This window comes from Centroberyx gerrardi, chromosome 9 (assembly GCF_048128805.1).
Source record: "Centroberyx gerrardi isolate f3 chromosome 9, fCenGer3.hap1.cur.20231027, whole genome shotgun sequence".
NCBI classification, from domain to species: domain Eukaryota; kingdom Metazoa; phylum Chordata; class Actinopteri; order Beryciformes; family Berycidae; genus Centroberyx; species Centroberyx gerrardi.
Genome location: NC_136005.1, coordinates 8,985,349 through 8,997,853, shown reverse-complemented (window position 1 = coordinate 8,997,853; position 12,505 = coordinate 8,985,349). Strand labels below are relative to the sequence as shown.

Here is a 12,505-nt window from a genome sequence, read left to right as displayed (position 1 = left end):
CTCTCTCTCTCTCCCCCCCCCCTCTCTCTCTCCCTCTCTCACACACCTTGTAACACGGCCAACACCCCTGAGCACACGTATCTTTCCTCCCTCGTTCACACACACATATGTACATCCTAAATTAGGGAAATGCAATCCCGATGCCGTCGCCAGAGCGCTGTCCCCTGCCAGCTTGTTGTCAGTGGAGTCACGTCTCAATCTGGGCATGGGAAGGACTCACTGTTGCCCAATTACTTTAAAAGAGCCGCAGCCACGACAATGAATGTGACTTCAAATAGACACTGGCATGTCCGCAATCAGCTGAAGAACTTTTCGGTCTCTCTCCTCGCTCGTCCTCTGCCCCTGTGCGTAACGTTCCTGCTTCATCATCCGGGTTTTGTGTTGGAGAGGCACAGACTGCTTTTATTACGCGGTCCCATGTTCAGCACAATGCTTCATTGACTGGCAAGGAGGTGGAAGGTCTTTGCACAGTCTTGTTCAGGTTAGGCAAACAAATGATACACAAAGGATCGCTTGGTAAATTGAATTTCTGGGTAACTCCGGCTGCTGTATAGAGAAGCAGTGACAGTACAGAACAAATTAAATTGGATTACCAAGACTTAAAATTGATTTTTTTTTTTTGTGTGTGTAGACGTTCCTTCTCAATCAATATGCGTGTGCACAGTGTTCCAACTTAAATAAGTTTCCATAATAGTCTTTTGTTAGTTATGTTGGTTATTTGTTATCCGCATACAGACACACTTTCCCTTCCTGGCTGCACTCACAGCACTAAACTATTGATTTTACACAACCTGCTTTAATCTTAAGGATCCAGCTATGGGTTTATGTCATTAGGTGATGCTCTATTACACAGAAAGCTGTGTGATTCATACACACTCGGAGTGATAGCATGCGTCATTTAGGACCACGAAGGGGCTGGAAAGGAGGCTAATGAGTCGGCCTGTGTAGCTCAGTGGGTGGAACATGGCAATAACACTGCCAGGATTAGGAGTTTGAGTCCCATGGTGCCGCCCATGCTAAAAATGCATGCACTCACAGCGCTGTAAGGTGCTTTGGAAAAAATGCTAAAGCGCCCACTAAATGAAACATGTTGTGGTGTGTTTTCAGCCTGGATCCATGGCGACCCCAGGAAGGTGGTCTATCCCACCGACAGCCACGGCCAGTTCTGTGGCCAGCAGGGGACTCCCAATGCGTGAGTCGAAAAATATCTGCTTTTCAATTCATACCGGAATAATTATGCCCAGCAATTTTTCTGTCTGCTTTCCATTGTTATCTTTACGCCGACGAACGGCCGTGACGACGATGTATGGAAATGGTTTGTGGTTAATTATTAGAAGCTTTGCTGTGCGTGTGAATACTTGCTGATAAAACATTACAGAGAAATACTCATTAATGGACAGATTTCTCAATCTTTCGAATCCGGTGAGTGCAGCCTTCTAATGCGGTTCCTCTCTTTGCCTTCCTCATTTGTCTCCACAGAAACAAAGCCATATTATTCTACTTCAACATATTGCAATGTGCCAATCCTGCAGTTCTAATTAACCTCCAGTGCCCTACAACCCAGGTAAGAGACTGACTGAAGCCCCTTCAAGCAGCAGACATTTCGATGCTTTATGCTCCTCTTCAACTTTTCCTCCATGCTTGATTATGCAAGATTGATGGGCTTTCTCATTAAGAGAGCGTGCTGTTTCCCCAGCTCTGTGTCTCCAAGTGCCCTGACAGATTTGCCACATACCTGGACATGCAGTACAACTACAGGTACAACAAAAGCTACTGGGAATATTACAAGCAATTCTGCAAGCCGGGCTTCGACAATCCCAAAAAGGTGAGAGCCACGTTAGCGGTCACTGTGTCTTACTTGCCAACTGAGTGAGTAATATAAACAGTATGTATCTATTGCACACCATGCATGCATACTGAATAAACAAAGACTGGCTGTGTACTTTTGTAGCAATCCATAGAGGAATACATCACAGCTTGCTGCCATAAATAAAGCATTCCAAGGAAGGACCATACAAGTTGGACAGCCCATATTCTTGCAGTTGTATATGCAATCCAGATTGTTTGGAGGCTGAATATTATATGCTGCCTCTGCTGGCTGTAACTCTGAATGTAAACAACACCAACTTAGTCTCTAGAATAGATAATGTCACTGAAAACTTCATCTGAAAATTTAATGTTGCACCAGGCAATTTCACACGCTGGCGACTCCAAATGGCAGCGAGAGATAACTTATTGAAAATTTTGAACTTAAATACCCAGAAATCATGTAACGTTACAACAGTAAACTGCACGCAGCCCGCTCATGTTAGCCAACCGGCTGGTCTGTGATCAGATTATATCAAAGGATACCAACGGGACAATAGAGGCAAAAGATCATTGGTGAGTTCAGCTTTCTCTGGGCAGAGTGCTCGCCTGCTGCTGTTTAGGTCAGGAGACACTTTGTATTTCACTCTCAAGTTTCGATTAGTCACTTACTGTGGGCAGAGAAGTGTCCCATACCTGCCACCAGGATTTCATTTTGGCAAAAAGAGTGAATCTACTGGGTCTTAATTAGAGGGAATGGGGCACTCTTCTTTATTGCAGCCCCACTGTGTGATTTAGGCTGAGAAGACGGGGGTATTTTTTACAAGAAAACCATGCCTAGTGTAACTTTAAAATATATATATATATATGTATATATAGCCGATATAGTGCATTAGGCGTCAGATTTTGTCAATGTTTTATCAGAACAGTCATGGTAATGGCAGGGTCGTTTGTCGTGCTGCGAGAGACTGGAGGAAGTGAGATGGATCCGCTGATGTAGATCACAGCTCCGCTCTGCCGGCTGGCAGCAGCTCGGCGCCGGTGACGCTGATATTCGTCAGCTGTGATGGTGTGATGGTGTGTAAGAATCAGAAAGTGAGATGGTGTGTGTGTGTGTGTGTGTGTGTGTGTGTGTGTGTGTGTGTGTGTGTGTGTGTGTGTGTGTGTGTGTGTGTGTGTGTGTGTGTGTGTGTGTGTGTGTGTGTGTGGGAGCACATAACAACATGGTAATTCCGTTTGAACTGAATTGACGTAGCCTCCCACATTATGAAGTCTGGCAGTGTTACATCAGACAGGATTCACCACCAGCGCGTCTTGTTCAGCGATGTCGGTCTTTATTTAGCTCTGTTGCCACCGCTGGCTTCTTGGTCCTGTTAAATAATAATAATACCACTGTAACACTGTAGATCTGTATTACTCTACTGACTTTTCATTTTCAGTGATTACAGTGTTTTAACAACCACAAATATATACTAAAGATTATATTTTCAGAATAGAATCAACTTATTTATTATTCTCCTGAAGCCATGTTGTTAACCTACATGAGACTGGTGCTATTTACGACTCTCTAGTCTACACTGTGAATTTATGTTAAGGTTTATATAGGGCATCAAAGGTGGCTTTATTGTTAAAAAGGTAAGTAAACTGAATTTACTCAGGATCAAAATATTGTCCCTAACTGGAATTATATATGGCAGCGACACTATACATAATCACAATAAATCAAATACAGAAACATACAGGACATTAAAATAAAACGGTGGAAAAATCAGTTAATTGAATGGAAAAGAAAGGAAATAAAAACGGGGGCATGGGTCGGTGAGTATACAGTATGTTACAGTTTAGCAGGTTTATGGCAGTTTACTCCCTGACTATAATGACGCCTGTAATGAATGAATAGTAAATGATAAATCTCTTATTGTTTCCCATTGTTTGCCTTAATGCGTCCCTTTTTCCCCTTTCAGCCAGTTGCACAAGTCTTACGAGATGAAGACTGCCCCTCCATGATTGTGCCAAGCAGACCTTGTAAGTGAATCTCCAGCTGAAACGCCACAGATGGTACCTCCATTATTTGTTGAACAAGCCACTAAAGACAAAAAAAAAAAAAAATGTTGTGTTTCAGTCCTTCAGCGGTGCTTCCCTGATTTCATAACAAGGAACGGGACTTTAACTGTAGCCAATCAGACCAACTTCAAAGACGGTGTAGGTAAAACCAGGAGCGTCATCGACCTCCGAGATGCAGCCAAGTAAGTCCTGCCACAGTAAATCCATATCCGTGTTGAACAAATGAAGTTATGCCAGTCGGAAAGTCACATATTAGAAATTGTGGAATGACATGCTTGAACGAGGCCTGTAGTTCTAAGAGAATATATGCATATCAGTATATATTTGGCCTTTAAAACTGTTATAATATTGTCAATAGGGCTTCCACCTCTGCACCCAGAGAGAGCTGGACAGATATTTTGGGGTAGGACAAATGGGCATGTCACTAATGCCCAGTAATGTGTCCAAGCACATTGAAAGTCATTTGCATGTTTATTGCATGAAAATGCAGCTTACCTTCCCTACGAGCTTAAGACCAGAACCTCAAGGATACTTACAAGCTTATACATGTTGCTTTGTAAACCTGCACTATCAACATGTGGACGGGCTGAGACAGCAAACCGGTTGATAGACTGATAAATCTTGTATTTATACCCATGGGCTGACGTTATAAGCACACATGATTCCATCTTTGCCGTGATCTAATTTTGTTTGCCTTGTGTTATGCAGAAAAATAACGTGCCTCAATGCTTTTCCTTTGTAGCCAAGTAACCGCCATGCAACAAGGAGTGGAAAGGTCTTAAAAACGATTATTTCAAACTTTTTTTTTTAACTGTGCCTCTGTAGCCAAGAGCTTTGTGCAGACTAACCTTCCCACCTGTGCTGTTCATCATGAGAAATCTGCTCCTGCTGCTCTCCATCTGTAACTGTGGAGAGGGAAAAAAGGGCAGATTATCTCATAAAATTGTTCTGTGGCGTGGATCTGCTCCATAACATCACTGTCAAACCACAACTTTGTGAATCACTGTTACACAGTCTCAGTCTAATAGAGGAGAGAGTGAAATGTCGCCCCCTGGTGTTTATTAATTCAGCTCCCCCCGGATATGAATTTGGGTTTCTTTAATAAGGCTGGATAGGACTCCAGCCGGGTTCCACTGACCTTAAGACCGATGAATTGAAGTCCTTTTATAATAAGGTTGTTTTCAGGGCGGCTTTCAGAGCTGTATTGTTCAGCTGGGAATGTCAGCTCGTCCTCTGTCCCTCCTTTTGTCTGAGTCATAGGGCAGCGTGTCTGCAACCTTGGTGAGCGGTGAAATCTTTGTCTGCAGTCCTTGTGCTCTCACATTGCTACCAGTCTTGTAGTAGCTTTTTTCTTTTGACTGGTACAACGATAAAATATTGGTATTGTAACTAGTGTAGCTTTATATTTCAAAAAACTGAACTTTACCCATCCTGTGCCACTTAAAATGACCTCGGGTATTCAGGAACACAGTTCAGCAACATGTCATTTTTCAGTTTAAATGGCCACCATTTAGTTTTGTTTGATATAATTACAGAAGTTTTTACTCCTGGCTAAACTGAGCTCATGTCTCTGGCACATCAGTGCCCTTTACAGCAGGTATTTCTTCCTGAATCCCAAACGCTTTGACAAATCCCCCAAGAACACAGCGTTTTAGGCCGGTTATCCTCTCCAGCTAACACTTAAACACGGCATCCATTTTAGTCCTTTACACTGAGGGAGACTGACTAAATTCCAAATAAATCTCTGTGAACCGTCTATGAATTGTATTAGCAGAGCACTTAATATTTATACATTAAATTCAACAGCAATAGAAGTTTTTTCATAAATTATGAATAAATTGGCCTTCAACTGAGATAAATGTTCCTATATATGTACAACTTATGTATATTTATTCAACAATTACATATAAATGCAGCATATTTATTGTGTAGATTGCATGATGTAGCACCAGGTGAAGGTTGGGTCTAGATTCCTCCCACAGCCGCCTATAGGGAGTCCTTTGAGACCTCAAATGTAGTGAGCTAAAAAACAAACAACAATACATCGGTTCAGCTACTTTAACTTGTAAATTAAAAAGGAAACAAGAAAACATATTGATAGGAAACAATGCTGTCATTATCTAATGTGGAGTAACTGAACCAAGTATTTTGTTTCCTTTGGTCATTGAACAATGTGCTGTTACCTGTTCTGTGAACAGAAATAACTGCTGTCTGGAGCTAACATCAATATTCATTAGTATGTGCTTTTCCAGTAAATGCTCCTCTGTAGCACATTTAGTAACATGCTGCCATACCATTTACCATAGGCTTCGTAGTGCTTCAATAACACTAATGCTGTATCGTGGCTCATTGATATGAAAGTCCTGCTCTCAACATGTAGATCTGGTGTTCCTCCAGACCCTCATAATCTCATAACTTGCTCCGCGGGCTGAGATTACCAAAAGCATTTTGAAACTATATTCATCTTTGTTTCATTCTAAGTGACAGGATCAAAGATAAATTTAGTGTCAAAATGCCTTTGAGAAACCCGTAGTAACCTCTGAGAGCCAGTAACACAAACCTGGACTAATGCCAAGGTCCCTCCAAGTGTTCTCATTAAATCTCTTCTCTCTCTCACCTCTTGTCTTTCCCCCTCTTCTTCTGTCTCACCCTGTCATCCTGTCACAGCGGTATCACCAGTCTGCTGGATGCCAAAGAAGTTGGCATGAAGATCTTTGAAGATTATGCCAGTTCCTGGTACTGGATCCTGATGTAAGGATGGCTGTAGGACAGACTGCATGATGAGACACACACATGTATTTGAGTGTAGAGCAGCATAGGTACCAGACCTGAATCAAATGGCATATCGCGCTTGTCTTGTGAAAACCTCGTAACTCCAGTTTTGGTGATTTTTTTTTTAATGTTTACATCTAGTTGAAGGATGACATATTTCCTGTATGGGTTGAGAAAATTCTCTGACCTCTTAGTCTATGAAACTCTTTCAAAACCCAGTGGATGATGTAAAAAATGGTTGTTGTCAAGCTAAAAACGAGCCTGTTTTTCTCAGTTCCTGAAAAGTTGCTATTTTGGCAAGTTTTCATCTGATATGCAAATAATTCTTAGTGCTTGTTTTAACCTACTTGGAGCACCAGATGGGTGGGGTTTACAACATCAGGACAATTCAAATAGCATTAGATAAGCTGCAAATCAAAGGAAATTTTACAAAACTGATTTTCAAATAGGCAAAACCTTCTGGCGCTCGCTGTATTCTCCTTTGTAGCAAAACCCATCCATGTGCTACTGCAATCAGGTTCAAACAAACACAAAGAATAATCATTTGCAAATACTGTTGGCGATCCAGGTCTTGTATCCCCAGTGGTCATTTCCCAGTGTGTTTGTGTTGTTGCAGTGGCCTGGTGATAACCATGGTGGTCAGCCTGCTCTTTATCCTGCTGCTCCGCTTCACCGCTGGCGTTCTCCTGTGGCTCATTATCTTTGGTGTCATCACTGCGGTGGGTTATGGTGAGTATACAGATAGAAGAGGATGGGAAGCCGCACACTCGTAACTCTGATGCATTCGTTTTATTTTATATTATGGATTGACGTTTCGGCACATATTGCCTTCTACAGGATAAAATATCGCATCACCTCAGTGACATATAGTCTACAAAACAGGTGTTCCAAATCAGTGACATCACGGGGCGATCAGCATGAGCCTAGAAATAGGGTGTCTAGAAAGGCCATTCATCACCAAGAAAGGCCATTCAGATCTACAGTATATGTCTACAATATTCAAGGAACCACCAGATTCAATGTAAAGATTCACAGAATAGAAAAAACGTTAGAAAAACATTAGAATACATATACAATTAAGTAGATATAAATAGAAAACAGTAGTAGGTCTGCAACAGTAGAGAGTTCAATAATGCACCCCAATAAGGAATATATTAAATTCTACATCGAGGGCAGAGTAGAATAAGAGCAAACATATCAAAATTCTTCATCAGTAATGTCCATTAAGGCGGTGTTTACATATAAGCATGCATGCATTTAAAACCTATAGGAAACAAATCTATAACAATCTATCAGGAATAAGCCTACAAGAAAACTTCATACACAATGTAACAATATACTACAGGAGTACTACAGGAGTATACACAATAGAGCAGTGGTTCACAGCCTTTCTGTTCAACCAAAGAGTGATTTTCCCCTTTCAGGTTATTTCATTTGTTGAGTTATCAGAGGCCTATTCAGTATTTCACAAGAAAAAGGCAAGAACTAGAGAAAAATCAGAAAAAATAGACATGGTAATAAATTCGTATAGTAGAAGTGTTTTTTCTTATTCCATAAATTATCTCACGACCCCCTGAAGGGTCCTGACACCCAGGGTGAGAACCGCTGCGATAGACAGTTACTCACACTGCCAGTGGCTACTGCATACTTAGCACATACTGTACACAACAAAGCATTCTTTATAAAAAATCTTTATATAGAAACATGTGGGAGATGTTGCCCACAACTTTTCACATTTAACTCTTTCGGCTGCTGAACTCTGTGATCATCTCTGTTGTCATGGAAAACTGTGTCTCACCTTTTTGCGTCTTTTCCCTGGTTTATTCTTTCTTTTGTCCATTTGTTCTTTCTATCTTTCTCTCTCTGTTCTCTGTTCTCTGTCACTGTCTCTCTCTCTCTCTCTCTCTCTCTCTCTCTCTCTCTCTCTCTCCCTCTCTCTCTCTCTCAGGTATCTGGCACTGCTACTGGGAGTTCAGCACCCTGAGGGGGAAGCCGGATGCTGATGTCACCATCTCTGATATCGGTTTCCAGACGGACTTCAGGGTTTACCTGCAGCTCAGTCAGACCTGGCTGGTCTTCAGTATGTCGCCATACTTTTCCTCCCTGTTTAGAAAATACTACATTCTCTCTTTGTATTTTGTGAGCTTTCAGTTACATAACACATTTGGTGGATGCTTCTATCCAAAGTGCCTCGCAGTACCATGAGTGCATACATTTTTAGCATTGGTGGTTCCAGTGGGAATTGAACCCCTAACCCCGGCAGTGATAGTGCCATGCTCAACCCACTGAACTATACAGAACCACAGTTATAGGAACCTCATATTTATTATAAACTTAAAGCTTCCAAAAAATGAGCACATTGATTTTAATTAGCATTTTTAACAACTTGGATAAATATTATCAAATGGCAAACTTAAGTCACATGTGAAACATATATTTGTTTTTGTATGAATAACTTCATTTTTGACCTAAATGTCAGTGGAACCTTATAATTCTATGGTGGCAATTTACTTATATGTCCATGCTTCAAGAAAAATATATAAAAATGAGGTTGTTTCAGGTCAGCAGTATCCATTTCCTAATATTAACATGTTTCATTTGTTTTGCAGTGATCTCACTGTCTGTAATTGAGGCCATCATTCTGATTATGCTGATATTCCTGAGGAGGAGGGTGCGCATCGCCATCGCATTACTGAAGGAGGGAAGCAAGTAAGTGTGGATGAAAGTTCTGCGGAGTCCCTGCAAATGAATGGGGTGTTTGGGGCTCCATTTCCGATGCAAAAGCACAATTCAAAAAGATCTTTCATCTCTCTCGTTTTAGGGCCATCGGCTACATCATGTCCACTCTCTTCTACCCGATCATCACCTTTTTCCTTCTGGCCATCTGCATCGCTTACTGGGCCGTCACAGCAGTGTATCCTCCTAACTGCCGGTGCAGTGCTGAACAAGTTCATCCGGAGAAATAATGTTACTTCCTTGCCTTCCTTCTATGGTAGTTTTATTATAGAAACCAGACTATAAGGTCATTCAGATCATTCACAAGATCATGTATAAGATCATTCATAAGAGAGACACAATGCTACCTTCTTCTGGTCTATTGTTGTTATAGAAAACAGATAGTGATCCTTACATTGTTGAACGGTGAGAGCTTTTACTTAACAATTTAAAGCAATAGCTCTCTGTGCAGCTTGTCTGTGAAAGCAAGGACGACAGTGGAAACAAGTCAGCGCCTTTCTTGTGTCAGTCTTGATACAGATTTACATTTGTATAAATAGCATATGACTGAAGTATCGAAACTGACTATTAGTTTTGTCTGTAGTCAGTGTTTGTGGTGATCTATTAGAATCCCCTCTTCCTCTGTGTGTGTTTTGCTCTTAACTGGTTTCCCTGCAGCTTCTTGGCATCATCCGGTGATGCAGTCTACAAGGTCATGTCTACTCAGCCCAAATGCATGTATGCCAACCTCACCTGCAAGCCAGAGGTGAGCCCTGCTCTGCTACACAGCTCTCTGCAGGTTTTATTTGCTAAAGGAATATCTCTATGGAATTTGTATTTGATTTTTGTTGTTTCGTTTCAGGAAAATACTGGTGTTTTTTTTTTTTCATTCCTCTGGCACTTCTTGCACGATCTGTGAAATATTCAACGGTCAGATGTCTTCATCACCCCAAAGCTGTGATCAATCAATGCAAATGAAATAGCTTCTTTATTGCCTACAAGTAATATCTGATAACTGGCAGTGATTTCCCTGGTGGGAAGTGTGTGAATCAATGTGCTCTCATGTAAATATAGTTCACATTGGAGTTGACAGCTATGAACGCTTATTTGACAGATGTTATTTATCAGCTGCAACCCTTTCAACTAGGCTGCCCTCCCTGCTTTTTAGAAGGTTATGTGACTGTCTAGAAGGATTATGTGCTCGGTGGTCACATGACCTTTTAATAAATGAAACATTACCCCAAAGCCATACAATGGGAAATGGCTTATTAATAATGCAAAACGGAGATGCAATGAAGGAAATGAGCCAAAAAGTGAAAGTGACACCAGTATTTTCCTGTGATAGAGCGGTTTGGCACATTATTGAAACTGAGTGTCACATAAATATCTCAGCAGATGTTACACAGCATTTGATTACACGGAATTTGATTATGGAATGTAAACAACATCAAATCCATCGTTTTCCTCCAGACCTTCAGCCAGACGAATGTCACCAAAGTGTGCCCCGGTTCTCAGTGCACGTTCGCCTTCTATGGCGGCGAGAGTCTGTACCACCGCTACATCTTCGTCCTGCAGCTGTGCAACCTGCTGGTGTTCCTGTGGCTGGTCAACTTCACCATCGCCCTGGGCCAGTGCACGCTGGCCGGGGCCTTCGCCTCCTACTACTGGGCCCTGAAGAAGCCCAACGACATCCCCGCCTGCCCGCTCTTCTCCTCCTTCAGCAGAGCCATACGGTAGGTAGCTGCATGGACGGAGACATGTAGCATATCAGAGGTGAAAGAGTGTTATAGAGTGCAGTGATTCTCCACCTTTTTCATATCAAGGACACCTAATTTAGTCCACATTAGGGCCACAGACCCCCATTTGATGAGATTTTGTCTCTTGGACCCAAATCTAAGAATATTTTTATTGTTAGATATGATTTTGTCCAGAACTCCATGACTATCTGTATTGTAGGTAGAGAGATAACAGAGAAACTATGATCAAAATAATCATTCTTCTACATTCTCTAATTGTGTTAATTTCTTGTAAATGAAATAATGGTGAAATTTAACAATTCATCAAATTGCTGGGGACCCCCTGGAACCCCCTCAAGGACCCCTGGTGGTCCCCGGGCCCCACGTTGAGAACCACTGTTACAGTGTGAAAAATAACAGGATGGATGAACACACAGTTTGGTAATGGGATATTCTCAAAACCAAACCTGTGTGGTTTAGACTTGTTTTGTCTTGTGTTGCATTCTGCAATATGCCAGATTTGTGTTAATTGTTGTAGTAAATGGTTCAGTTGCTCCAAGTTGTTTTGTATTCTGTTACGCGGCTTTGTTGAATCCTCTGAGATATTCTGAGGTCTGTTATTTCTGCATAACAGACCGCTGTTTAACATCTAATCATGACTTGAAAAGGAACACCAGCACTCTCACTGACTAATCTTTAACAATTTATTTGGAAAGTATGTCATCAGACGTTTCACATCTAATCGTATCACTCCACAGTCAAGAAGTCTGGTCGATTTTGTTGATTTCTAAGGAAATTAACTGCAGACAGTTAAAAAGACATTAGCTTGGTTACTGCAGACAAACACTCGACTAAGCTAGGTTAGAAACATTAGATTTTTTTATTAATTTTAATTTATTCAGAGAGCACAAAACTTTTCATTGCTGAACAGCAATCTTCCAGATTTGTTTACATGGCTTTGGTTGCAATTCTGCAGTAAAGCCATGGATGTTATCTGAAGGCTACAGATGTTTCTATGGTTACAGTCCTGCTGAACTATTTTTTGGCGGAAGCTTGTAAATTAGTTGAGCTTGTAATAAAATTATTTTAAATCAATATTTCATGTCAAATGATTAATGTATTTGCTAAGTAGCTGTGTAATAAGCGGCATAAAGTACAGGGAGCCGATCATCAACGCAAAATAAGCCCCAATGGACTGAATCAGGACCCCAACAGAAGGGCTCACTGTACATTTTCTCTTATGTATTTCACTGTATTCACTTGGTTTCTTGTGTCCCAGGTATCACACAGGTTCCCTGGCCTTTGGCTCTCTGATCCTCGCTGTGGTGCAGATGTTCCGAATCGTTCTCGAGTATCTGGACCACAAACTCAAAGGTAAGCTGCAGCTCTTCAAGATACTGACTTTACTGCCT

The 12,505-nt window shown here is 41.4% G+C and overlaps 1 protein-coding gene across 1 annotated transcript in view; it reads left to right on the top strand.

Annotated features, from left to right (window-relative positions):
- The window catches only part of slc44a5b (solute carrier family 44 member 5b), a 40,242-nt gene that overhangs the window by 24,675 nt on the left and 3,062 nt on the right, over window positions 1–12,505 (top strand). Inside the window, exons 4-16 of the mRNA XM_078285588.1 lie at window positions 1,108–1,192; window positions 1,480–1,564; window positions 1,697–1,825; window positions 3,771–3,831; window positions 3,929–4,052; window positions 6,538–6,621; window positions 7,259–7,371; window positions 8,591–8,722; window positions 9,252–9,351; window positions 9,464–9,556; window positions 10,036–10,123; window positions 10,828–11,090; window positions 12,373–12,467. Of these exons, the coding sequence (XP_078141714.1) occupies window positions 1,108–1,192; window positions 1,480–1,564; window positions 1,697–1,825; window positions 3,771–3,831; window positions 3,929–4,052; window positions 6,538–6,621; window positions 7,259–7,371; window positions 8,591–8,722; window positions 9,252–9,351; window positions 9,464–9,556; window positions 10,036–10,123; window positions 10,828–11,090; window positions 12,373–12,467 (1,452 nt within the window). The remainder of the gene's footprint in view (window positions 1–1,107; window positions 1,193–1,479; window positions 1,565–1,696; window positions 1,826–3,770; window positions 3,832–3,928; window positions 4,053–6,537; window positions 6,622–7,258; window positions 7,372–8,590; window positions 8,723–9,251; window positions 9,352–9,463; window positions 9,557–10,035; window positions 10,124–10,827; window positions 11,091–12,372; window positions 12,468–12,505) is intronic.